Source organism: Alligator mississippiensis, chromosome 1, assembly GCF_030867095.1.
Source record: "Alligator mississippiensis isolate rAllMis1 chromosome 1, rAllMis1, whole genome shotgun sequence".
Lineage (NCBI taxonomy): Eukaryota > Metazoa > Chordata > Crocodylia > Alligatoridae > Alligator > Alligator mississippiensis.
In genome coordinates, this window is record NC_081824.1 from 290,455,532 (window position 1) to 290,481,885 (window position 26,354).

The following is a 26,354-nucleotide window of genomic DNA, read 5'->3' on the forward strand; positions in this document are numbered from 1 at the left end:
TTGAGTTCAGCAGGCTTCTAAGCACTATCACATTTTAATTAAAGAAACCATCCAATTATGCTCCTGCTATGCATTTTGTCTGCCCCCACCCTGCTTTTATTACACTGACTTGTTATGGCTTGCATCCTAATGAGACTGAATATTTCTTGTTCTGCAGGTGCCACCTTAGCTATTAAATTTTTCTGAGCTCAGAAGAGGGGATAATGGTAACAAACAGCTATACCTATTACCAGGGGGTAAGGAGGGTTAGATTTTATGTGTCTGAATGGATTGGAACAATGTGTTTCACTGAGGCACCCCAAGTCCGCTAGGGAACTTGAAGAAACTGTCCTTGACTTAAATGCCAGGGAGTTACTAATAGGGTGTCTTGCCTTCTGTAAGAGTTCAGCTTTAATGGGTTTGGTACTTGCTGTACTTTAATGCCAAAGGAGGTAAAGTGCACTGCAAGAAAACTGATAGTTTGCAACAGTCTATCTTTTTTTTGTTGCTCTCTACTCTGTTCCCTTCAACATTGAAGCAAATTTGAGCGGCCTGTCTGTCTACATAAGAAGTGTAATGTGGAGGGTGAAAGGGGACATCTGGGATACCCAAATGAATGGCAGACCCCCCCCCGCTTGAGGCCTGGAGGGATTTATTTCATGCCCCTGCAGCAGCAGTGCCCAAGCACACCACGTTGAGGCTGTAGCAGCAAGAACCAGGCTGTGCAGATTATGCCACAGTAGCAGCAGATGCTGAAGACTTTTTTTTCTTTTTTCTTGAGTCTGGGGAGCAGGTAAGAGTCATCTACTCCCCTCCCGTCCCCAGTACTCCCTCTCCTCTGGTGCCAAGTGTGACCCCCCAGCTTTCAAACCCTGCTCATTACACCTCTGGTCTCCATTAGATTACATACACAAGCCATGAGCACTGAAGAAGGTGCATGGATTAGAGTGAGAAGATATGGTACAAATCAGGCAGCAACTATTCAAGTTTCCCCACTCTGCCCTGCCAGTGAAAGAGGCTTGGAGGAAACGCTGGGGCCAAAAAAAAAAATTCAATCTGCATTAACAATTTAAATGAACCTCAAATGGAAGTTATGTATTGCACATCCACACAGTGGGTGGGTTTTGTTTTTTTTAATCACTGTAAGATTCATCACCTCTACACAGCCCATAAATTTTCTAGGACAGTGTAATTCCCTCCTCACCACCATGACCCTTTATTCAGTCATATCATCTGATAGCAATGTAGTTCCCCTTTCTCTTCTCACTTGTCAGTCACTCTGTAGTTCCTGAGCCTCAGACTTCTGCAACAGGACTGCACATGAAAACCTTTATTGGCCCAAATGCCCCCATCTTGCTAAAACTAAGACAGCTCTTTCAGAGTAACTAAAAGCAACCATACTGGTATAAACTGGCTGTCACTGCTTTCAACTGTATTTCTCTGTCTCTGTACTGATGGATTGGGGGGACGAGGTAGTGGGATTCACATGTAGGAGTCTAACATGTGTGGACCCTGGCTGAAAGCACAGAGTTAATCACAGCAAATAAAACTGAAGCTACTCTTGTGGCCAGCTGGTCTAAGTAGCCTAAGTCAATTGTTTTCTCATTCCAAGTATAGATGTAACAAGCAGGTACATTCCTAGCAACATTATAGTTCCTCATAGGGTAGAGCTCTTGGCCCTGTTCTACAGCTCTTGAATTACTATGTGCTATTTTTTGTTGATTATAAAAAAAAACCTGACTAAAAGGAAAAAGCATTTCTAAAAACATTCTGATTTGATCCGATTTAGTTTGACTCCAAGTTTGACTCCAGATCATAGACCTAGCTGGTACATTAAGATTTACTGGACATTTTAAAACTTTTTTTTGTTAGTGTTTAATTGTTCCTTAAAGGGTTGAAATCCAGTTCAGATTTGGGTGCCTGGTTTGAACAAAGCCCAGTTGTAGTGGTTACCAATGCAGTACAAGGCTGGTAGGTAGGCAGCCTATGGTGTTTTAATACATTTCTCTCTCTATTACTTACTAATATACAAACGTTTCTTTAGGAAGTTTGCTTCCATTGCTGAAGAGTCTAAATAAAAGGTCTCCACTGTGCGTGTGTGTGTGTGTGCGTGCACACACACGCGCGTGCGTGCACACACACACACACACACACACACACACACACACACCCACCCACCACAAGACATCATACTCATGACTTAAAGAAAAAATAAAATCAACTCCCTCAACATATGATGGACATAGCTACAATGATCTTTATTCACATGTTGTAACTGTGGTGGTCCAGGAATTACATGAGAGAGAAGGATTTGTTTAGGGTGATATCTTTTATTGAACCACCTGCATAGTTGGGATAGTTAGACGAGCTTTCAAACGCAAGTCCTTCTTCAAGTGACCTGGTGACCTGAAGAAGAATGCCTTGCCTTTGAAAGCTTGTCTAACTATCCCAAGTACACAGTTGGTCCAATAAAAGATATCACCCTAAGAAATCCTTGCCTCTTGCTTCATTACACAGGACTTTTTAGAAGATTGAGCCAAGGCTATCTGAGGAGTTTGATGCACATCAATATCCTTTAAATTCGAACAAGCTCAGAATAAGTGCAGAGTGAAAAAAGTCAGTGACAAAAACAGAGGAAACAGGTTTGGATGGAACGTAACAAGCAGTGGGGATTATATAAAAAGCGAAGGAGATATAATGTGCAACTGTAAATGGATTAGAGTGAGAAGATACGGTACAAATCAGGTAGCAACTATTCAAGTTTCTCCACTTTGCACTGCCAAAACAAAATTAAATCTGTATTAACAATTTGCTAATAAATAACTACCTTTTTAAGGAACAAACAGGGGAATGGCACAGGAGAAACAGCCCTGCGCACTGAGAACTACAGTGATAACACCACTTCACTTAAGCCAAAGGTTCTCAAACCTTTCTAGACATGAGGCACTCTTGGTTTGACTGGAGGCACCCTCCATAACTTTTGTGAATTGAGCAGCACCCCATTTCAAAAACTAATTTATTTCTGTGCTTATCCCCCCCACAGAGGGGCTGTACAGTGTGGGCAAGGGTGTGGCCAGGCAGGGAAGAGCCTGAGCTTGCATTTATCTCCTGATGTCTTATAGCACTCTTCAAAAGATCTTGCAGCACCCCAGCATTGCCCAGTTGGGAATCAGTGACTTAGGCCAAACCACCAACAGACTGAAATACATTGCAGCTACTCCCATCCTGAAGTAGATATGGATGGGTGACATCATGATGAAAAGCTCTTGATTTTACAAGCCAACCATTCTGCTTACATACAGTTATCATTTCCCCCAACTCACCTACATTGGTATAAAAATAAAGGTCTAAAGAAGCATTAGCACCACCTTAGGTAGTAACAGCTTTCCTTTAACAATACAGAAGCTTCATCCACACCTATATTGCAACTTCACACACTTATCTATGAAGAAAATATCTACAGATTAGCACATACGTATACAGTAGCTATGCAAAAATTATATTTTTTTTAAAAGCATGTTTAAGGGATGAGCAGTTTACACTTGCCTTTCTAAAAATATGAATGCCTGGGAAAATCCTCTGAGTTACAGTTAGTGCATTTCAGCAGTATTTACTTGGAGTAGTCAAGACATGAACACAGAGCAAGTTGGAAAGGTAGTAAGAACAGAATAACTGTTCTAGGTGAGTTATGGGACAGACGTTAGCTCCCTCTAGTTCAGCTGCTTCAGATAGGCTCAGAAACTGAAATACTAGACAAGTGAATTTTATTGCTGACTACAGTTGTCTCAGTGGTGGTTTTTTGTAATGCTGTGGACATTGACGGTCAAAGAGCAGAGTGATGCCTATCAACACAGAAATTTAAATAATAGCTTACCAGTTCTAAAACTCGAGTTATTGTAAACTTCAAAACTGCTAACAAAACACCCACAAAATACTTTCTGGTGGCTGCAAAACCTTCATCATGCTTTTCACTGAAGCTGTGAATGCATTTGTTCATAAGTTAGGATCCTGGTTTTCTCTGACGAAAAATATCCCCAATTTTCAGATATAAAAAATTAACCCAAAATCCATCTTTTTCCATGATTAAAATGAAACACCACTTGTATGTATAGAGAAGACCAGGATCCCTGATGATGAGCCACTAGCAAAGACGGACTATCCAAAGAACAAAGGGTGAAAATCCTTTAGTATTAGTAGATTAATAAGTAGTAATGGAATACTAATAACAGAATAGATTAGTAATTAGTAATAATAATACTGTTGTTACCTTCTTCTTGCTTTAGTTTAACACTGAACAGTATGTTTACTGCACGGCAAGGTTGATCACAGTCCCATGCTCTAAAATGGAAACCTAAGGCCCGCAGGCTGGATCCAGTCCAAGAAACTGGATTCAGTCCATGGCAGCTCAGGGAACTGGCAAGATGGGAGCCACAGGCAGGAGAGGAGGTGCCCCCAGGGTCCTATTGCTTACTAAGTTCAGTTTATTCCAGGAGTAGGGAACCGCCAGCACAGGTGTCAGTGCATGGCACATGAAAGCATTTTGCTTGGCACATGAGCCTTGGGGTGGACGGCAGGGAAGGGGCTGGGGCTGTGCTGCCATAGCAAGGATCGGGCCCCTCGTGGCTTCCCTGACATCTGCCCCAGCACACCAACATCTTCCAAGTTCTGGTTGTGGATGTTTTGGCATTCTGCCCAAAAACATTGCTGACTCTTAGTTTATTCTCTCTGCTGCAGCAGAGGAGGCTTCCCCAGTATCCCAGTGTCTACCTTTTCCTATCCAGATCCTTTGAAGCATATGCTGATCTTCAGGGAGTTGCAGGGGGGGTGGCCTGTAGCAAAGGCTGGCTCACAAGCAGCAGCCCACAGTGGCAAAAAGTTGCTAACCTCTGCTCCAAGGATTAGTCCATAAATAAGGCAAGGATTTCTAACTTCTCTCTCTTTCCTCCCCTCCTTATGTCACCCTAACCAGATCCAGGACTTCCTAAGGGGGGAGGTGGCACACCACACCTCCAACCATGCTGGGGGGATATGAGGTGCTGCTGCTGAAGCCCTCATGGCAGCAGCACACACTGTGGAACCAGGCAGGGACGAGACACTTGAAGTGGGGGGAGAGCACCCTCTGATTCTGCTGTGCCCAGCTGATCTGGGTGTGGGGAGTGCTCTAGCCAGGGGCAATGGGGAGTGGCTGCACAGGATGCCAGGCTCCACTGGCAGCCTGGTACCCAGCACTGCTAAGTGAGCAGCCCGCAGCTGGAGCAAGTCAGGGACAGCTCTGGGACTCCTCCCACGGCTGAGTCAGCTGGGGACAGTGACGGTGGTAGGTGAGTTCCTCCTTCCAGTGCCTGCTTCCAGGGATACCAGGGGGAGGGGTTGGCAGGGAGCAGGTGTAGGATGTAGAAACCTGCCTACTACCACCGTCTCCTGTGAAGACCATACCCCATGCTGCCACAGTTTGCAGTTGGAGCAGGGCAGGAGTGGCTCTGGGACTCCCCCTGCACGCAAGCTAGCTGGGGACAGCAGCAGCAGAAAGGGAGTGCGACTGCTACAGTACCTCCCCAGGGTCTAGTTCTGTTAGTCACGGACTTCAGTCATGTCAGGTTTCAGCTATCAGCAAAGAGAAATCCTGCTTTGCCATCTGGATTCCCCGTGCCTTATCATTATGATTATTATTTTGAATCCTGGGGGGGAAAGTGCAATCTGTCCTCATGGTTTGCAACAGGGACCAATTACAAGCCTCCAGGATTCTGCCAGTCACGGATCCATTCTTGCCTGAACCTTAAGCAAGCATCAAAATGTAATTTTTTTTCTTCTGCCCTTCTCTACCTTCAGAAGGTAAATTTCATTTTAGAGGATTTTTATTTAAAAGGAAATAAGCTCTGAGAGGCCCAAACACATGCATATGGTGGTGCGCTCATGGTGCCTTGGGGTACATTTCCCTCAAATTTCTCAAACTAATTAAAAAAAATCATTATCACCAATTTCCTAACAAGAGTGTGAAAAGGAAAGATTGGTCAATTAGAAAAATAGCTCCTCTCCTGCCCCGTGCCAGGTCTGTTCTATAGTTGCTACAGAGGCAGAAAGATTCCACTTCAGTACATGGTCCCTCATATTTAGGTACTGCAGATGTAGAATCATAGAGAAGTGAGGCTGGAAGAGACCTCCAGGTCATCTAGTTCAACCTCCCCCCTAAACTCTATGTAAGACTACCACTACCATCAACCCTGACCATCAACCCTGACACAACACAGGCCTAACTTCCTAACCTACCACAGGTGAAGCTGGGGAACCTATGTTGTCAATATATACTCAAGAGGTCCCAGGTAGAGGGCAATGCCTCCCCTGCCCCCTACACATGAAAGCAAAAAACCCCACAGTCCATCCCAATCTGACTGTGGACTAAAATTCCTTCCTGACCCCAGGTATGACAATCGATCTGAACCCGAGTGGAGGGACCCCCTAACCCAGAACCTCTGGCTTTGCTCCCAGCAGAAGCATTGGCACATCCCAGTCACCGTCTCCAACCTTGGCTGTAGCCAACACCCAATGCCTCTGAAGAAGGCTTAAAAACCTCCTGCCACATGTAGCAAAAAGGGGGCATGGGGGCAACCAACAAGGTCCAGAAGCATGGGAAATAACCACAGTAAAACATAGGCATAACTACTCCTAGATTATCCCCAACCAGTGGCTGTCCAACCTTTTCTTCAACAGCTCCAGTGATGGAGAGTTTACAACTTCCCTAGGCAGTCTATTCTACTACCTCACTGTTCTAACAGTGAAGAAGTTTTTCCAGATATCCAATCTAAACTTTGCTGCAGCTTCAAGCCATTAGTCATGTCCTCCTCTCTGCAGCAAGAGAGAAAAGGTGCTTTCCCTCTTCTTTACAGCAGTCCTTAAGACTGCTATCATGTTCCCTCTTAAGCACTTTTTTGGCAAGCTGAACATGCCTAGCTGCTTCAGTCTCTCCTCATGTGACTTGCCTTCTAAGCCCTTGATCATCTTTGTGGACCCTCTGGACCCTAACTTCCTCATATCCTTGTTAAAATGTGGAGCCCAGAACTGCACACAGTAATCCAGATGAGGCCCAATCAATCAGTACCAAGTAGAGAGATGTTATCATCTCCTTGCACCTCACGCTTCTATTGATGCAACCCAAAACCATATTCACTTTTTTTTATGGCTGCTTCACAATCAAGACTCCCAGGTCCTCTTCCATAGTCCTGCCATCCAACCATGTGTCACCCATTTTATTTTTATGGTTTTGATTATTCTTCCCAATGTGTAGCACCTTGTATTTGTCCATATTTAATTTCATCCTGTAAGCTCTAGACCAACTTTTCCAATATCCCAGGATCCTTCTGAAGATGGATTGTGCTTGCATTCTCCAACATGTTCACAATTCTTCATGGTTTTGTCTCGTCTGCAAACTTGCAAATCTTTAATAAACAAATTGAACAGCACCAGGCCCAGGACAGACCTCTGTGGGACTCTACTAAAAACCTCCTGGCATTCTAACATGAACCTGTTAATAAATACCCTTTGCTTGTGGCTATTGAGCCAGTTATCTATCCACCTTGTAGTAATCTAGACCACATTTAATCTAGCCCACATTTCTCCAGTTTATGAGATGGTCATGCAGGACCTTGTCAAAAACCTTGCTGAAGTCCAGATATGCTATATCCATAGCATTCCCTTCATCCACCCAAGTAGTTACTTGTCAAAGAATATCAGTTTATTTTACATGATTTTTACATGATAAATCAATGCTGGCTGCTTAAGATCAGTCTTTCATCCTCCACATGCTTGCAAATGGTCTTCTTTAGGACATGCTTCAGTAACTTCCCAGGTGCTGAGGTAAGGTTAACTGGTCTATAGTTCCCTGGCTCCTCCTTTTTGCCTTTTTTAAATAGGGACGCTATGTTGGCCCTTTTCCAGTCTTCTGGGATCTGGCCCATCTCTGATCTACATGAAAATCACTATCAAGGGCTCCAAAATCTCCTCTGCCAGTTCCTTCAGGACCCTGGGATGAAGCTGATCCAGCCCTGTTGACTTGAATTCATTCAGACCCAACAAAGGCTCCCTGACCGTCTCTTCTGTGATTGCCTCCCTCAGCTTGCCCCCTTCCTTATCTACATAATCTCTATTGGGTATCTGGCAGCTTAATTTTTTTTTGTGAAGACTGAGGCAAAGTAGCTGCTGAGTAGTTCTGCCTTTTTTTATCTTCTGTTATGAGTTCCCCCAGTTTGCTAATAGAGGACCCACAGCTTCCTTGGTCCTTCTTTTCTAGCCAACATACTTATGGGTCCTCTTCTTTTTGTCCTTAATCTCCTTTGCCAGGTGCAGCTTGTTTTTTATCTTTGCCTTCCTGATTCTGTCCCTGAAAGTTCTTGCTTTCCTGGTACATGTCCTTGGTGACCTGCCCATCCTTTCATTGCCTGTATGCTTTCCTTTTGCATTTGAGGCACTTCAGAATCTCTTTGTGCAGCCACTTTGGTCTCTTGCCGTTCTTCTTGTGCTTCCATCGTGTTGGGACGGTTTCTTGCTGGGCTTCCAACTGTGCCCCTCAAAACCTCCCAGCCATCCTGGGCACCTTTATCCTTCAATCTATCCTCCTGTGATACCACACCTACTAACGCCTGGAGTCAGATGAAATCTGCCTTTTTGAAATCTAGCATCCTAATTTTATTTGGACGAGTGATCCCAAGCAGTGACTTTAGTGGGACTGCATGTCTCAAGTAAATATTTTCACAACTGGGCAGTGAGTTTCTGTTTCAAAGAAACAAACCCCCTTCCTCTGCCAGAGCTCAGCAGGTAGACTAAATGCAGATTCCTCCTGGGCAGGAGCATTTCCCCCTGCATCATTGTGTTGCAGTGTTGCACAAGTTGTGCATCACTGAGACATTTGGAGTTCTGGCTGACTGCCCTACATCTGTGCACGAGAGAGAATTGCAATTTCCTTTAGCAGCCACCATTTAAAAGTACATGGATGTAAGAACTTGCACTACTGTTGTTGACACAGTTTGTTGACATACATCCATAGCTGTAGTTACAACTAAAATGGTAGAGAGTATTAACCTCCTTTAATAGATTATGTAACTATATATAGTTTATGTACTGCGACAATTGTATACTTTTGTGTAGTCGCCCTTAACCAAACATCCTAGAAGCCTCTGAGGCAGGCACAAAACCCCCCACTTCTGAACCATGATAGTACAGCATACACTATGACAAAGTTTTGTTCCACCATCGTGTATACAACACCATCACTTTGTATTGGAAACCAGCTGAATGCCACTGCTGTCTTCATAGCACCAGCTTTCATCCCAAGCAAGCCACCAGACCTATCATCTACAGCCAACCTCTACCTTGTAACTGATGGCCCTGACGAGGATGCACACCTTGGAAATCTGAGGCAGTACTTCCTATACTTACAATACAATCCCAGAATTGTAGGATTCAATACTGTGGAACAAGAATGAACCACAAACTGGATGGTGTTACATACGGTCTCAACAGAGACTATGGATTCTTATTATTACCTGGGCTAGCTTTTATAAATCTTGTGTCCCTCAACAGGTTAACTGCTTTGTTTATCCCTATTGACCTATTGCAGTGTTTCCCACCAGTGTGCTGCGGCACAAAAGTGTGCCATCAGAAATGAACGGGTGTGCCATGGAATTCTGCCAGGGCAGTGAGCTACAATAGGAATGAGGATGAGGAATGCCTTAACAGGTGTGCTGCGGAAAATGTCATTAATGCAAGTGTGCCTTGGGCTGGAAAAGGTTGGGAAACGCTGACCTATTCAACCCACCTTTGACTCTCTTCTCAGCAGTGCTCCCTCTTCCTACCCTGTGTATTTATATTCCCTTCTCTTTAGGACCCCTGCCTTTTGCAATCTGTCCAAAGCTTATGCCTCTCTGAACCAGTTAGTCTGTAATGTGCCTACCTGCCCTGTCTTCTGTCAAAGACTAGTGAAGAGCCAGTCCAAATTGGTCCCCAAGAACAAAGGAAGTTTTCTGAACCTTCCCAGCCCCTTTACTTAGACTCCTGAAGTTAGCTCCCTCCACATGCACTTTGGGGACCAAATTTGGAAATAGGCAGATCTCACACCACTGTGCTCTGTGACCCCAGAAGGAAAATAGAAGAGGAGCAGATTATGCCTTGTGCTTGCTAACACCTTTTTTTCAGTTAGTGTACAGTTAGTAGTTCTGTGCTAATAGGGTCCATTTTGGGTTGTCTGGACAGTCTCCTAGTCCTTTTCTGTACCATTTGACAAAGAGGGGAGCACAGCAGGCTCTCAGTGAACTGGCTGTTAGTCTGCTAGTAAAGAACATTGCTGCATTCTGGTTAAGGACACTCAAGAGCTTTACTCCACACTGAACAAAGGAAGGCTAAATGTTATTGTTCTACAAAATAAACGTTAGGCAAACCCCACCCTTCTACACCCAGGCATAGTTAAGGGAAAGTGCAGAGTAAAAACAATACTGTTTAGTTTTGCACATTTATAATCTTCCTAAAATTAATACCTACAGCATGAATCAATATTTAGCTATTTGACCAATCTAGTCACACTTAATAGTAGAACTGCTCACCAGATACAGCATATGGTAAAGAGAATCACAGGATGTCTCAATGCCTTCAGTCCTGGGTTTACGTTTAACTTTCCAAAGAGCTGACATCACTGGAAAGGTTTTACTGTGAAAACCCTGTCACCCAGCACTTTCAATATCAACTAAATAAAATCCAAATTTCTTCTCGTGTTCAGCTGATGTGAAATCCTTTTCCACTCCAGACAAATACTTTTCCCTCATATTCCATGCTGCTTACTTAACATATGCACAGAAGAGGAAGGCAAGCATTCACTCCTTTAATTTAATAAAAGCGAGCAGCTCCTGTATTTCTCTAAGAAAAGATTTTCCTCTCATGTCATCTGCTGTAAGCCTCATTCATTTAAAAATATCAACTAGAATTAAATTCTCATCTTTAAATTGTAAAGCCAGTTCTTAATACTGCCTTTCATGGAAGCATTATATGAAAACTTCAGCAAGAAATGGCTGAAACAGAGAGAAGAGGTGAAACCAACACTAGAATATAAATGTCTATTGCCTGTGGTTTAGTTTCAGCTGATTGGCTAAAATCTGTACTGCATAAGAATATTAAACATCAGGAGAGACAGCAGCACGCTAATTAGACAACTTTAAAAAACCAGTTATACTCTTACAAAGCTTCTGATTGCTTTAATTCCTTATTTTAATCCTTTCATATCCACGTCTACATATGTTGAGGGATTTTGGACTTACTAGTTAAATTTGGTTTTGATTAATATTGCAGAGAGATCATTCGTTTTCTTAGCATAAGTGATTTGCTAAGTGATATGCCCTGTCCTTCCCTTCCAACCACCCCCCCCGCCCCCCCCCCAGTCATTACTTCTCAGTCCCTTAAGCACAACTGCTGCAAGGCAACAAGGTTTAATTTTAAAAAAAAGATGGCTTAAATTAGAAAAAAGGAAGTGAGCATCTAGTAGTATTTCAAATCAATAGAATTTTATATACATCCTCAGTGAGAAGTGTGGCTGATGAAAGGACCAAATATGTCAAACCAGCTTCACAGAGGAAAATGACATCAACTCCAATTACGGATATATTATGACAGACACCTACGGTTCTGTTACTTTTCAACCGCAACCATGTGCGTTTACATTCTTGAGGTTCAAACCAAGTGCACAGAATTTATTTTGGCTTGCTAAAAAGAGACACACGCTACACTCACACAGTTGATAACTCTTAAAACTGTCATACTGGTATACGAGTAGCATGATATCCTGTTAAACTCCATCTGAAAAGACAATGAGGCTCCATTTAGATTTCATGTAGAGTCTGGGTTTTAACCAGTTAGAGCATGGCTAGGATTCAAGTTTGGATTACAGGGCCTCTATTGCCACTTGAAATGGGAGAGTTGGATTCCTAATGGGAAGATACATAGCACATTAAAATCCAAAAGGAGTTTGGCTTACCATGCCTTTCAAATAAAAAAAGGGCTAAGACATCAGAACTGGGAAATACTATGCTAAACAAGAGCTTGTATATATGAGGAAGCTGCTACCAAATCAAGGTGTAAATTTAAAATGGTTGTTTCACAGTAATTCCCCTTGTGTGGATGCGCTTATTCAACTAAGGGTAGCTCAGTCCATATCCAAAGTACATTAAGCTAAAACACATTAATGGCCCCATTAAGACTCAGCTTCTGGACATATAAACAAATTACCATAAAGTAAATGAAACATAGCTTTACCAAAAATAGACTGCCTAAGTGCCCACTCTTCCCTGGCAGCAAATGAGAGCTAAACCCTCAGTGAAAACTGCAGCAATTTAGCCTTCATCTACTGTGTGGTTTGAGCAGGCACAGAGGCAGTCACCATAGAACAGGAGACATGCGTTCAAGCCTCACTCTAAGCCTGGGGTAAATTGTACATAGGTCCATAATCTTAGCACAGAACAAGATAATATATACACGGGGAACTAGGGAGAACATCTTACCAAACAATAAACAAAGACAAACTCCAAAAAAAAATTACTTCAGCATATTAAGTTTGTTGCTTGTTCTTGTCAATGAATGGTCAGGTTTACTTTTCCCCGGTGTTGGAAAACCAGGGTGAGAAGATGAGAGGGAATAACAGAAAGGCCATTCTACCATTAGTGGAGGAGGACTGGCATTGGCTTCTTATACCAACAGACCTCTGGGAAATGTTATATTTATCAAACAATGAACGTGTTAATTGCACGATAAATGGCAATGTGCTACACATTCAAGCAATTTATTATGCAATAAAAATGGCAAACCCGCCACAAAGGTGTTCCATATTTAATCATACTTTAATTTGAATGCAAGACATATTCAAGGATGCCAGGGGAGCCCCACATGGAAGCTGCTTGCTCCACAATGCGTGGCTACATGCAAGCCCATTAACATGTTCCAGCTTGCCTACAGCCTGGCAGAAGGAAGCTGGGGTCCAATGCCAGGCTCCTTCGCTACCAGCAAGTTTAAAGCCTTTAAAGTTTATAGGTCCCGACTCATATGGATATGAAGAATTATACCCCAGTTGTGCATCCTGCCATACAAGATCTTGAACATCTGGCATGGCAGGATGTACAATTTTTGGGATCCAGGACTTTTGGGGTCCCTCAGATTCCACTGCATATTTAAATTAACATCTGCTAGGAGCCACAGAGATTCAAGGTAATGGTGGTTTGAGGACAGCATAGTTCACTCACGTGCCATCTTGGCTGACCACTGCCCTCAAAAACCATCCTCTCCCCACTTCCTCAAAGGGTATTTCACTGCGTACATAAATAACTAGTGCAGGATAATGCTAATGAGGTCAGCATTGTTTCATGGTACATAGTCTTGGAGGCAGGAAGGCAGGGCAATAAACGGACAGCATCCTTTTCTAGCTTTACTCTTTGAGTCCACGGGACAAAGAGAAAGACGAGTGTGGTAGGGATCCTTTCTTTATTCTGTTTCCTACTCTGGCTTCCCCACACAGAAGCAGAGGGGATTGACCAACTCAGGTGTCAGCTAATCTCATAACTTCCGACGATAGCAAACATATTTTAAAGGAAAGCACAATTATAAAGAATAAGTGTAAACAGAAGCAAGAGCACCCACTTTCCAGGGCAGCTTCTTTGGGAGCTGTGCATTTACTAGCTGCCTGTTTACATTTAAGTGATCTGTTTATTTTTAATTTTGGAGCAAACTGAAAGCACTAAAGAACCATCAAGAATGCCTATTTCGTTGTTTTGCATAAGCAGGGAAGGTGGAGTGGGCAAGTAAAAACACGAATTTGCAGATGTAACTATATTCTGCACTGAAACATGTGCACACACCCACCTATCCACCCACCCCTGTTTCATTTAAGAGAGTTTTAAATAAATAGTTCAAACATATGAGACAAACAAAATTCATCTCTCTCTCCCTGTTTCACATAGGGCACATAAAAAAATAGGTTCCTCTAAAGATGAACATTTCTGAATATTAATAGAAAATGCATAACAGGCGACATCACACAAAAATAAATGTCGGTCTCTGTCACCAAATCATAAATTTAGCATGACAAGGATTTCAGTTTTTCTTCTCTCACCCTAACAGTGTTGAGTTTTAAGTCTTATACCTAATAAAATACATTCCTCATTTAACTAAACCTGCTAAACAAAGGGAGGCTCATAGAATGGACATGTCTTGCCTTAGGCAATTCAGGTACTGCAGATTAAGGCAAGCCAAGTGTGCAACAGAATGCTAAAACCCTTATGCACTTCCCACATTAAAGCTACTGAAAGCCCAGTCACAGCCAAAGCATCCATAGGTAAGCTAGCAATACACGGGTTATTATGGTGGTTTCTTTTCTACAGCCCTAAAGTTTAACAATAGAAGCACACATCAGACTAGTCACATTTAAAATTAAAAGAACATCTTCAAATATCAAACATACGAGTATTTTCCCCACTTTTAAAAAAATATGATCTTGTACTTACTCTAAAATGGTTCCATAGAAAACGTCTACGGAAAACGTTAGGAATAATCTGCTGCTTTACACGTAGATCTGTGTGCATGGGAATGCTTTCCCTTATCTGACTTCCTTATTCTGACTGTCTGGCTATCAAAGAAACGACCACAGGCTACTGTGACATAAGAAATCAGGAAACAGGCAACCAGGGGCATTTTCCCTTCCTTTCACTATGAAAACTTAACATTTGGGGACCTATTCAGGACTTAAGACATATTTTGAACAACAGAGTGATAGGAAAAAAAAACATGCAGAGACAGAATCAATGACACCAGTCCAACATACTCTATACTCACTGTACAGTGAAGCCTGGGTAAGAAACTCCTAGCATTAATTATGCAGCATATACTTAAAATAAAACCAATGATTTATCCTTTTTAAAATACTCTTACCTGCATTGCTTGATTCAGCTTCAGAGACCACTAATTGCCACAGATAATGCTGTACAGTATTTGCTATTACTAAAGCTACAGCAAACTGCCAAACCATAGCAGAACTCATTCCTTAATAGATAGCAATTAGCAATCCATTTGTGCAGCCTGTTAACTGTAATTGGTGAGTTCTGCTTCAATCAAAGGTAGATTGGCTGTAATTATTTTTGCGTTTAAAATACCAACATAGGAACTAAACTGCTGATTTAAAGAAATAATATAACTTTTGTGCTTCTCACCTTTGGAAATTAAGGAAGAGGAAAGAGCAGGAAACTGTAATAAATCAATCTGATCATACATTCAGCCCACTGGCGCTAGGGGAGGAAGTGATGGAATGACTATATATTTTTAACCCAGGAAAACATTGCATACCACCGAGAGCTAGAACCTTGGCTGCTCTTTACCGTTCTGGGAGAAAGAATGCAATTCTTACTCAACAGGTGTGCTGTAATCAAAGCTATAATTTATTACATCCCAAATCATTTGTAAACACCTTAAAAGTAAGATCAACATTTTCCTAGGAAAGATGCTCTAATCACGCACAGCTGTGAAGTAAGCATGTCAGCTGTGAATCTACTGTGCTTTAGCAATTTGTAATGTGAAAATTAAAATCTCTCACCTTGTTCATCTTATCCGTCTCATCGGATGATTCCAAATCATGTCTTTCTGTCTCTTCTGGGGCTGCCTCAGCACAGCTGTCTTGTTCACTGCAAAGTATGTGCCCTGCCAAAATGGACATGAGTATGAGCGCAAAATACCAGGTTATATAACATTTAAACAGTTCAGTGAAGTGAATATTAAGTTTCATGAACAATTAGGCCCCTGTTCAGCACTGAGTTTCATTCAGGCATGCCCCTGTGCCAGCAGTCCCAAGGACTTGTAGGATCCACCTCGACACAGTAGGCAGGCATTGTACCTACCACATAGAGGTCTGAGCACAAATGTTTTGTGGCCATGTGCATGGTCAGACTACAAGCATTCACCACAGAAAGTGTTATGAGACTTATTTGTGTACAGAGCCCTGAAAGATCATTCATACTTAGAGCTAAAACTCCCCCACTGGGATTTTTTTTTCACTAAGTCCCACCTTATAAAGACATGCTTAACTTTTTATGTGAACAGCTCCTCTGGGACTGTCTGTGATATATGATGTTAAGAACAGGCATGAGTCTTCACAGGATCTGATCCCTAATCAGCATTCCCTTAAAAGCCTTCTAGGAAGATTTTAATCAATTACAGATCTCATTTTATTAGGTTTCTCTTTTAATGTTAGCATAAAAAATGCAGGGTTTTTGGTTGTAGCCATGTTGACCTAAGGACACAAGCAGGCAAGGTTCTTTGTGTAGATGTGATATCTTTTATCAGACCAACTGAGTAGTTGGAACAGCGTCCTTTGCAAGCTTTCAGGTACAAGTACCCTTCTTCAGGCATAGTGTCTCTATGGCTGAAGAAGGGTACTTGTCCCCAAAAGCTTGCAAAGAATGCTGTTCCAACTACTCAGTTGGTCTAAAGAACAATAATCACATCTACCCAAAGAACCTTGCCAAAATAAAAAATAAAAAAATACTATTCCAGCATTTTTTTTTAAAGGAAGCCTATATAATAGTAATTGGAAATTAAACTTGTGTGTCCAATATATATAAAGGTAATCACGAAAATCAGCATCTTACCACTTAAAATTACTTTCTGATAAAAATAATGATTCCTTTGCAACTACCGATTAAACCTCCAGTCTTGCTAGCACTTTAGCACATGTTTTATTATATGCCTGCAAGCATTCCCATAGAAGTCAAAGGGACAAAAATCAAGACTTTTTGGAGTGAAGCAGCTTTAATAAAAAAATACTAGTAACCCTGGTTTATGCTTCTTGGAAGGCCAACTTTCACACACATTAGACCTGTTGCTACCCCAAATATAGGTTAATAGTTACTAATTTCAGGGAGAATAGAGAAGCATCCAGAAGTACAAGGGCATCCAGGCACTCCAGAGGAACCGAGATGTCTCTCTAGATTTTAATTAGTTATTGCAAACTTCTAAATTCATTCGCCATCAGTCCAGTAGCTGGATTCACCCAAGTGTACTGCCCAGCCTGTGCTGAACGCCATTTAAATCAATGGTGCACTGCACAGGTACTGTGGCTCACTTGCTTGATTCCAATTGTAGGAATACAGTAGGACATACACAACTGTGTGCTATATCACTTTGTGGCAGGAATATCAAACTCATCCAGTCCTGCAGGCCAGATGAGTGGCATGGGGCCAGTCCATGGGCCAAACTGAGCCCAAAGACCAGTGCCATGCATGAGAGACAGCCAGACTTGCCCTAAGCACTGCATGCTGGATTCCAGATCCAGCATGCAGGGCCAGTCTGGCGCATGCATTATAAGTAGTGTCTCCCCCAGACCAGCGCATATCCCAGACTGGTCCTGTGTACTGCATGAAGCATGCATGCCAGGTCCAGCATCCTGTGCCAGACCAGCTTGGCATGCCACATGCAGCACTCAGAGCCATGACTAGCACATGCTGCATGTATGGAGGTGATCAAAGACCCACAGGTAGCATGCGCCATGGGCTGAGTGATAGCGCTTTGTGGACTGTATAGCAGACACCCCTGCTTTATGGGTATTTGTATTACAGCAGCTACCTAAAGCATAGCCGAGAGGTAGTTACCCATGTTAGCCTGAAGTCAGATGCTACTCTGCCCTGCCTTCTGCCTAAAAATAAATAACAAATGCAACAACAGAAAAGCAAACCAATGTAAATCTCTGGTTTCAGGGCTGGCTTCAGGACAGTTCTCTTATGTGACTGTAGACTTTCAATAACGTTTGACTTTAAGAAGGTCATGATGTATTTTGATAAAAATAGTATTTTGTGAAAATTTCTGTGACTAAATACTGGCCCCGCAAAAGCCCACGTTAATTAAGAGAACAAAGGAAAATTCACACAGATGCTAAAACACATTTATTCTAAAATTATTTCTTAATTGTATTCAGTGGAGATTTGGGCAAAGAACATTGTGTGTTCTAATTCAAAGCAAGCAGCAAGCTACTGTAGCAATCACTATTTAGTCAAATCTCACTATTGTCTCTCTTTCTTTATCCCATGCTTACACTGATTATAATTCATTTTGCAACCTGGGAACTGAGACACGTTGAGAAAGGAATTTTCCAAATATTGGAAAATTCAGATTTTGCTGCCCCTTCACTGAGATCCACAACAAGTGTACTGCTGTAGTTTTGAATGAGTGACAATGAGGCCAAGAAGACATGTTAAATTAGGCTTTCATGTTCAAAATGGAAGGCAAGTCAGAGCTTGGCTTTGGGTCCAGGCTCAATAGAGCAAACTGTTTTTCTCAAGCTACTGAGCTATGATTAACAAAACCTTTGCAAGATCCTGTAAATTTCTACCCTCTTCGGTCAGACCAGAAACCACAGAACTTTTACACAGGCCTGTAGAAACTGGTACAGAGGTGAACTGGCTCCACAGTAAATTCAAGTACCAAAAGAAATTATTTAAACGAGCACAGATAACGTTCTTCATTGAGTTCCCACAGAGGCCCACCTCTGCCGAAAATCTAAAAGCTTGATCTTGAAAAGCTGCATTTTTAGGAGTTATTATATATGGTCAAATAAAATGCATTTGTTTTGTATGAAGTTAGATCTGTGCTGACCCTTTTATTTATTTTCCAGTCCTTTTATTGACATCTAGCAAAACTATTTAAACCCCTAATATATCCATACAAGAGGGAAGAAAATGTACTGAACGGGTCACGTATTGGCTTGAGCAGCACCCGCTTGTCTATTTTGATTAAGTCTCCATTTTAAGTACTGTGAAATGCATCCCACAGTTGTTTCTCACCCTGAGCCCCCAACAATCATGCCTTATATAACTATCAGAGCCTCTTTTCCTGCTAGAGTAAAACACTACTTTAATCTACTTCCTGCAGCATGAACACTCCTACCCAGTAGACAGCAATCATTCACTTAAGTCTTAATGAACAGTCTCACAGTAAATGTGTTTAGGATATTTCAAAAGTCTTAAGCTGCTGGACTCAATGCTTAATTAAATACATTTATTTTCTGGTTGTGATATGTTGCCAGTCAGCTCCATAATATAACAGTTGCTGTCCCATTTCTGTCAGGTTTGTTGCATTGTTGTATTCCTACCCTGTAAATCTTCATTTAGACCTATAAATGCATTTTCTTTTTGTTGCAACCAGAAGCAGTCTAGGCATATATAACTTGCTAATGAGCACAACACATTGGCTTCCTTTTAGGTAAAGGAATTAGAAAAGACAGTTCATAAAAAGCAGCCTAGTAGCAGAGCAAATTCAGACAGCAGGAAGAAAAATGCAAGTCTCAAAGCTGCCAGTCCTTTCACAGGATATTAATGTCTGTGGTGCTAGAATTGATGTCCATTAAATGACTTCTACTTATGTCTCGAACAAAATAAAAGGCAGTCTCACCTTCTGGAGGTATAATGTGTTGGGGGTAAAGGTCTAGTGAATCAGGCAGTGCTTGTTATTTATTACATTTACATGCTGCCCTTCCCAGAGAGAAGGCTCAGGGTAGTTTACAATGAAAAACAAAATAACTGTGCCAGCACTTTGGCTAAAAATTTCAACCACTGGTACCATCAGTTGACAATGTTGATATCTCAAGGCATTTTATCACAAATTCTATGATATTTGGTAATTTTCTAAAAATCCCAGCGCTTAATATCAGGTGATTGCACACTTTAAATAGTGGAAATAAGTATACTTTTAGCCAAGCCCTAACAGAGAAGAGGTTGGATGCATTAGCCTTCAACAGCCAAAGACAAATTTAAAGACCTCCACACTGATCATTTTCTCTCGCACAATTTTTAAATTCTGCGACTTTGGGGAGGATGCACGATTCATTACTGTTGATAGTGTCAGGTTGGCAATATCAAATTTAGCTTCTCTGGTGGTAACAACAGCAGTAACACTACTGAATACTAGTATCTCCCGCTATTTGAAAGACTCTGGGCACTTAGGTACCTACAGTTAGGCCAACGATTCCCAAAGGGTGGGGTGCAGCATACTACTGTATACCAAGAGCAGTGGGAGCCTGCCATGAAACATGACAGTTTATTAGAGTAATAGAGAAGTAGGGCTGGGAGGATCCTGAAGTAGGATCATCCCTATCCAAACTATCAAATCCAGCCTGCAGAGCCATGTCATCTGCCATGTGCTTCCCCATGGGTCTAGAAATTTGGTGGTGGGGAAGTGGTGACAACACTGCCATTACTCTTCCACCACCTCATTGCCAAGCTCTGTGTAGCCAAATCAGGCTCTTACTGCACCTACCCTGTGCAGTGGAACTGTTCTGGCCCAATGTGGAGGAATATGGCCCCAGCTGGCCCTGCTTATCCAGTCCACAGGAAAGCCACTGCATAAATCTTGTATGTATATATGTACGTATGTGTACATACATACATAATATAAAGAACCTTATGCAGCTCCTGCCTAAAATGATCAGACACTCCCTGCTTGACTTGAAAATTCCCCAGATGCCTAGGGGTGTTTCTGAACATGGCCAGAACTGCCCCAGGCTGGGCAACTTGGCACCTGCCCCCGCCTAACCCCAACTGATAGCCAGAAGCTAGGCATCAGTCCCCACCCAAGTTCTCTCAGGGACCTGATCTCATAAGCAGAGATCTATCTAAATCATGCCAGAAGTGCGCTGCACAGCAGCTCCTTTAATCTTGCTCCTTTTGCTGCATGCCTCTGACTACCCCTGCCCCACCTCAATTGGCCGAGGGGCCCCAGCAGTGCTGCCACTTGCTCTTGATAGGCCAGGAGGCAAAAAACAGTTTTAAATATGCGTGGTTTTTGGCTCCCAACTGATCAGTGGGGCCACCAGGGCCTGTTGACAATCAGTGGCAGGAGGCAAAAACCATGTTTGTTTGTTTTTTGTCTCCAGGCCAATCAGAAGCAAGTAGCAAGGCTGGTGGGGTCCCTCAGCCAATCAGGAGCAGGGGGAGGGGAGCAAACATGACAAAAAGAGCAAGATTAAAGGAGCCACTGCGCAGCGCACTTTTGGCATGGTTTAGGTAGATCCCTACTCATAAGCATTGTCAAATACCCCCTCCCCTTCCCCCCCCCCATACACAAACACACAGCATCCAGCTATCACAAAGTATTCCCTTTTTTGCAAAAAATGGTTCAGAGGTGATGGTATCTTCTATTTACATAGCAGCCCAGTGTTTAAAGCAGTCACCAAGGAAGTCCAGTAAGTTGGACCTAACTGCAATTTTCTGCTCAGTGTGAGGTTGTTCAAACCCATATGGCTACCAATTGGGCTTAGATGGGGAACAGATGCCCAGCCTGGGGCAGTCCTGGGCATGTTCAGATGCAGAACCTGAGTACCTGAGAAAGTTTTAAGTCACACAGGAAGATGTCTCATGGCTTTAGGCAGAAGCTGCATGTGGTTCTTTTAGATTGCAGTTTTTGACTTAGGTATTTAAAATTCACCTACATCCCACTTAAGTCCCAAATTGGAGCTAGCTCCAGGCCATTCCACAAAACATGGTGATTAACACCACTAAACACTTCCATCACAAGTAAAATAAGATACTGTTTAAAGTGCAATAAGGCAGATCTTTAACACCTCACAGAAATACCATGTACAGTTTGGGCAGCAGTAAAGAATTAGCCCATTAAACTGAAACTGCAGGGGAGGAGACAGAGGCAGAATACACTTACACAACTTGGATTTCAGCCAGGAATCTGTATTCTAAATAGCATGAAGGAATATTCAATGGCCACATGCTCACGACCTAGTTTTAAAAAAATGAAAGGCTGTAACTTATATTAACGGCACTACAGCAAATTGCTTTCGTAGAAAGCATCATTTCTGAATGCTACTAGTGCAGTAGTGGGGCTGTTCATCTGAGGACCTGGTAACAGGAGCCATTTTAGAATAAATATCAATATTCAAGAACGCATTACTCTGCTGTTATATTTTTATTTGGGACAAGTTTGGACCTGCAAGTTCAACAGCCCAAACAGTCATTATCGTAGGGTGTCTGTGCCTTTGCTCCTTTTTTGTTTTTAAAAGAACTGTGTTTGGCTTTGGAACTAGGAAATGTAAAAGAAAAACACATAAATTACAAATGAGGCTATGCCCACAGAAAGGAAAGATCTATAAAATTGAACATGGACTGTGAACCTCTCAACCCAGGTCTGATGGCACCCTGTGGAGCACTCTTAAAGTTGCTGCATATTGCTGCTTAATATTAGCATTTTTAAGTGTGCAAACTCCTACACATGATTTTAAAAACCCAAAGATTCAAACAGGAATCCATTATGTCAAAAACATTCTGGCTTGCTGCAACAGAAGAACTGCTCTATTATTTTTCCATAGTCAAGAAAACAGGTGAAAGTTAAGAGCTGGCATTTTCTGAGGGGTGCCTGGAGGCTAAGTAGGTTGAGAACCACTCTACCCAGAAAGTTTACATCCACTTGCAGAACTCAACATCACAAATAGTTAGGGCAGGGAGCAAAGAACCAGCCCTTGTCAAACCAGACTGCAATGGAATAAAATCCCTCATTACATTCTGTGACTTAATTGTTCTAACAAAAAAGACATCGTTTCCCCTTACATTTTAGTAGTTTCAGGATTAGTTCTTTAAAAAGCTTTTAATTTCTATAAAGCCCTGTTGCTTTCATTTCTACTTAAAATAAATTGCTTTTGAAGCGCAATGAAACCTATGATGATGATCATCAAAACACAATCACTTTTCTGGATGCAAGGAAAGTGTTAGGTCATGGCTGGACCTTACACTTATACAGCTTTAAAGGTGAGGAGATCATTTGTTTAAGAGCGCTGGTCAGCTGATTCAGGGTACTTTTACACTCTTACCCTCAAGTGAAGCTGAACTGGTAATTTAACCCTATTCCATTAAAGAGTAATAAACTTCTTTAGTTTAGTTTCCAAAAAGGTAGGTGTGGACAGGTAAACAATTAGTCTGCATGGCAGGACATCCGCTCCTGCTCCCTTTAAAGCAGTGCAAGTAACCCATCTGGCTATTAGGGTTGTGTGAAGCTTTGGTTGCTGATTCGATTTGGCGGAGATTTGTCCCGATTTGGCGGCTGAATCTCCGAATCCAAGTTGAATCAGAGGACCCTTTAATCTCTCTGAATCGAATCAGAACCCTCCAAATCGATTCGGAGAGATTCGATGATTCAGACAGACGCAACTTTAAATGTTTTTTCTACATACCTCAAGGTACCAGGTGACTTGTGAACGCTGAGATGCTGGGGTGGATGAAGCGTCCCCCGGCATGCTCAGCAGGGGACCCGGAAGTGAACCAGAAGCACTTCCGGTCCTCTTCTGGGTCTGCTGGGGAGCGCACGAGGGACCCACTGCCCCCACGGCTCAGTGACTGGTGCCTCCTGGGTCTGGGGGAACTAGTTTGTTTCTTTCCCTACTAGTAACTTTTAGGTCCTAGGATAATTATAGCCCCTGTTTTTATTGCCTGCTGAATAACAAATCACAAACTACTCAAAACTAGGTCACTGTTTAATAGCTGGCAGATGTATGTTTTGGTTCAAAACAACAATAGCCCTGTTTTACCAGCTATCATTTACAGCAGGTGGCAAGGCTCTCGCTTGTCCTTGTGTTTTGTGTCGTGTATGCTTCTGATACTAGTTTGACAACAAAAATATCTGTCACCTAAGCTTCAGAAAGTCTATCACATAGGGAAGTAGCTCACAAATCATCCCCCACAGAAAAACATGGTTTCTCTGTTCAGGTAGAGAAAGAGGGCATGCCACAAACTATTACGGATTAATACAAGCAGACAAAGAAAAAGAAACCGTTATAGGGCTTACTGGCCTAGTGGCAAAGCTCTCGTGTTGATTTTAAGAGCCTGGCCTTTGAGCGGCTAGTCCCCATTCTCTCAGTTCCTGGCTGAGTAGATTTGGGAGCATCAGAGACAAATTCCTTGATACATAAAAAGTGAGTGTAGGGACATCACCATTTTTAAGGAAAAAATGACTGTCAAGGTCTCTGGAGAGAACTGCAGCCAGAATCATGATGCCTGTGCTAAGGAAATAGAAGCTTAAAACCTTGGGAAAATAAAAAGATGAGAGAAGCAAACTTTTCCTCAAGGGAACAGACATACTTCTTCTTTAGCCTGTGTTATATCATTGATCTCTGTAGTCAGACTAATTACCAGTAAGTACTAAAAGGAATACACCAATGGTAGCCAAACCGCAGCTCGTGAGCTACATGCGGCTTGCCAGCACAGTTCTTGCGGCTCTCTGGGGTTTCTCCACCAAAGCCCTGCCCACTTCTCCCTGAGGCAGCTTCAGGGGACACTGGGCTGCTGCCTCAGGGAGACGTGGGCATGACTTTGGTGGAGAACACCCCCTACCCCCTGTAGCTGTGCTGGGTCAGTCAGCACCCCCTCCCCGCTCTGCAACCGTGCCAGATCGCTCACTACCCTACTGAGGCTGCAGCTGCACTGGGTCACTCAGCACCCCACGTGACCCCTCCTCCCCCCCCAGTCCAGTGGAGGATCGGATGTGGCTCCCACGGTGAGTATCTCTGGCCACCCCTGGAATACATCATCCTAAAAGTCAGTGAGAAATGTTATGTTCATAGATTCATAGATGTTAGGGTGGGAAGGGACCTCAATAGATCATCGAGTCCGACCCCCTGCATAAGCAGGAAAGAGTGCTGGGTCTAGATGACCCCAGCTAGATACTCATCTAACCTCCTCTTGAAGACCCCCAGGGTAGGGGAGAGCACCACCTCCCTTGGGAGACCGTTCCAGACCTTGGCCACTCGAACTGTGAAGAAGTTCTTCCTAATGTCCAATCTAAATCTGCTCCTGCTAGCTTGTGGCTATTGTTTCTTGTAACCCCCGGGGGCGCCTTAGTGAATAAATACTCACCAATTCCCTTCTGTGCCCCCGTGATGAACTTATAGGCAGCCACAAGGTCGCCTCTCAACCTTCTCTTGCGGAGGCTGAAAAGGTCCAGTTTCTCTAGTCTCTCCTCATAGGGCTTGGTCTGCAGGCCCTTGACCATACGAGTTGCCCTTCTCTGGACCCTCTCCAGGTTATCCGCATCCTTCTTGAAGTATGGCGCCCAGAATTGCACACAGTACTCCAACTGCGGTCTGACCAGCGCCCGATAGAGGGGAAGTATCACCTCCCTGGACCTATTCGTCATGCATCTGCTGATGCACGATAAAGTGCCATTGGCTTTTCTGATGGCTTCGTCACACTGCTGGCTCATATTCATCTTGGAGTCCACTAGGACTCCAAGATCCCTTTCCACCTCTGTGCCACCCAGCAGGTCATTCCCTAGGCTGTAGGTGTGCTGGACATTTTTCCTCCCTAGGTGCAGCACTTTGCATTTCTCCTTGTTGAACTGCATCCTGTTGTTTTCTGCCCACTTGTCCAACCTGTCCAGGTCTGCCTGCAGCTGTTCCCTGCCCTCCGGCGTGTCCACTTCTCCCCATAGCTTTGTGTCATCTGCAAACTTGGACAGAATACATTTGACTCCCTTGTCCAAGTCACTGATGAAGACATTAAAGAGTATCGGTCCAAGGACCAAGCCCTGCAGGACCCCACTGCCCACACCCTTCCAGGTCGAGACCGACCCATCCACCACGACCCTTTGGGTGCGACCCTCTAGCCAATTCGCCACCCACCGGACTGTGTAGTCATCCAAGTCACAGCCTCTTAACTTGTTCACCAGTATGGGGTGGGATACCGTATCGAAGGCCTTCCTGAAGTTTAAGTATACGATATCCACCCCTCCTCCTGTGTCCAGGCGTTTCGTAACCTGGTCATAGAAAGAGACTAGATTGGTCAGGCACGATCTGCCCGCCACAAAACCCGTGCTGGTTTCCCTTCAGCATAATCTGCCCTGCCAGGCTCTCACAAATGTGAGCCTTGATAATTTTTTCAAAGACTTTGCCAAGGATGGAGGTGAGACTGACTGGCCTATAGTTGCCCGGGTCCTCCTTCCTCCCCTTCTTGAAAATGGGGACCACGTTAGCCCTTTTCCAGTCCTCCGGGACTTGGCCCGTGCGCCACGAGCGTTCGAATATTCCCGCCAGTGGGACTCTGCAATGATGTCGGCCAGTGCCTTCAGCACCCTCGGATGGAGCTCATCCGGGCCTGCTGACTTAAAGGCATCCAGTTCTTCCAAGTGACTCTGCACCACCTCAGGATCTACGTATGGAAGTCTGGCGCCCTGCTGCTGCCTCTCTACAACCCCAGTGAGAGACCTGTCGTGCCCCTCACTTGGGAACACTGAGGCAAAGAACTCGTTGAGGAGTTCAGCCTTGTCACCCCTGTCTGTCACCAATTGTTTCTGCCCATTTAGCACGGGTCCTATTCCTCCCT

The 26,354-nt window shown here is 43.3% G+C and overlaps 1 protein-coding gene across 11 annotated transcripts in view; it reads right to left on the minus strand.

Annotated features, from left to right (window-relative positions):
* Nucleotides 1-26,354, minus strand: part of TIAM1 (TIAM Rac1 associated GEF 1) — a 270,454-nt gene that overhangs the window by 20,013 nt on the left and 224,087 nt on the right. For 10 of the 11 annotated variants that reach the window (XR_009459072.1, XM_059720678.1, XM_019476350.2 and 7 more), the window contains one exon: nucleotides 15,587-15,690. Coding sequence is in view for 10 of the 11 variants with exons in the window: in XM_059720678.1 (XP_059576661.1) it covers nucleotides 15,587-15,690 (104 nt within the window). In the remaining variant the exon portion in view is untranslated. Of the gene's footprint in view, nucleotides 1-14,504; nucleotides 14,598-15,586; nucleotides 15,691-26,354 lie in introns of those variants that run through there. The other variant, XM_059720681.1, reaches the window with a different exon arrangement.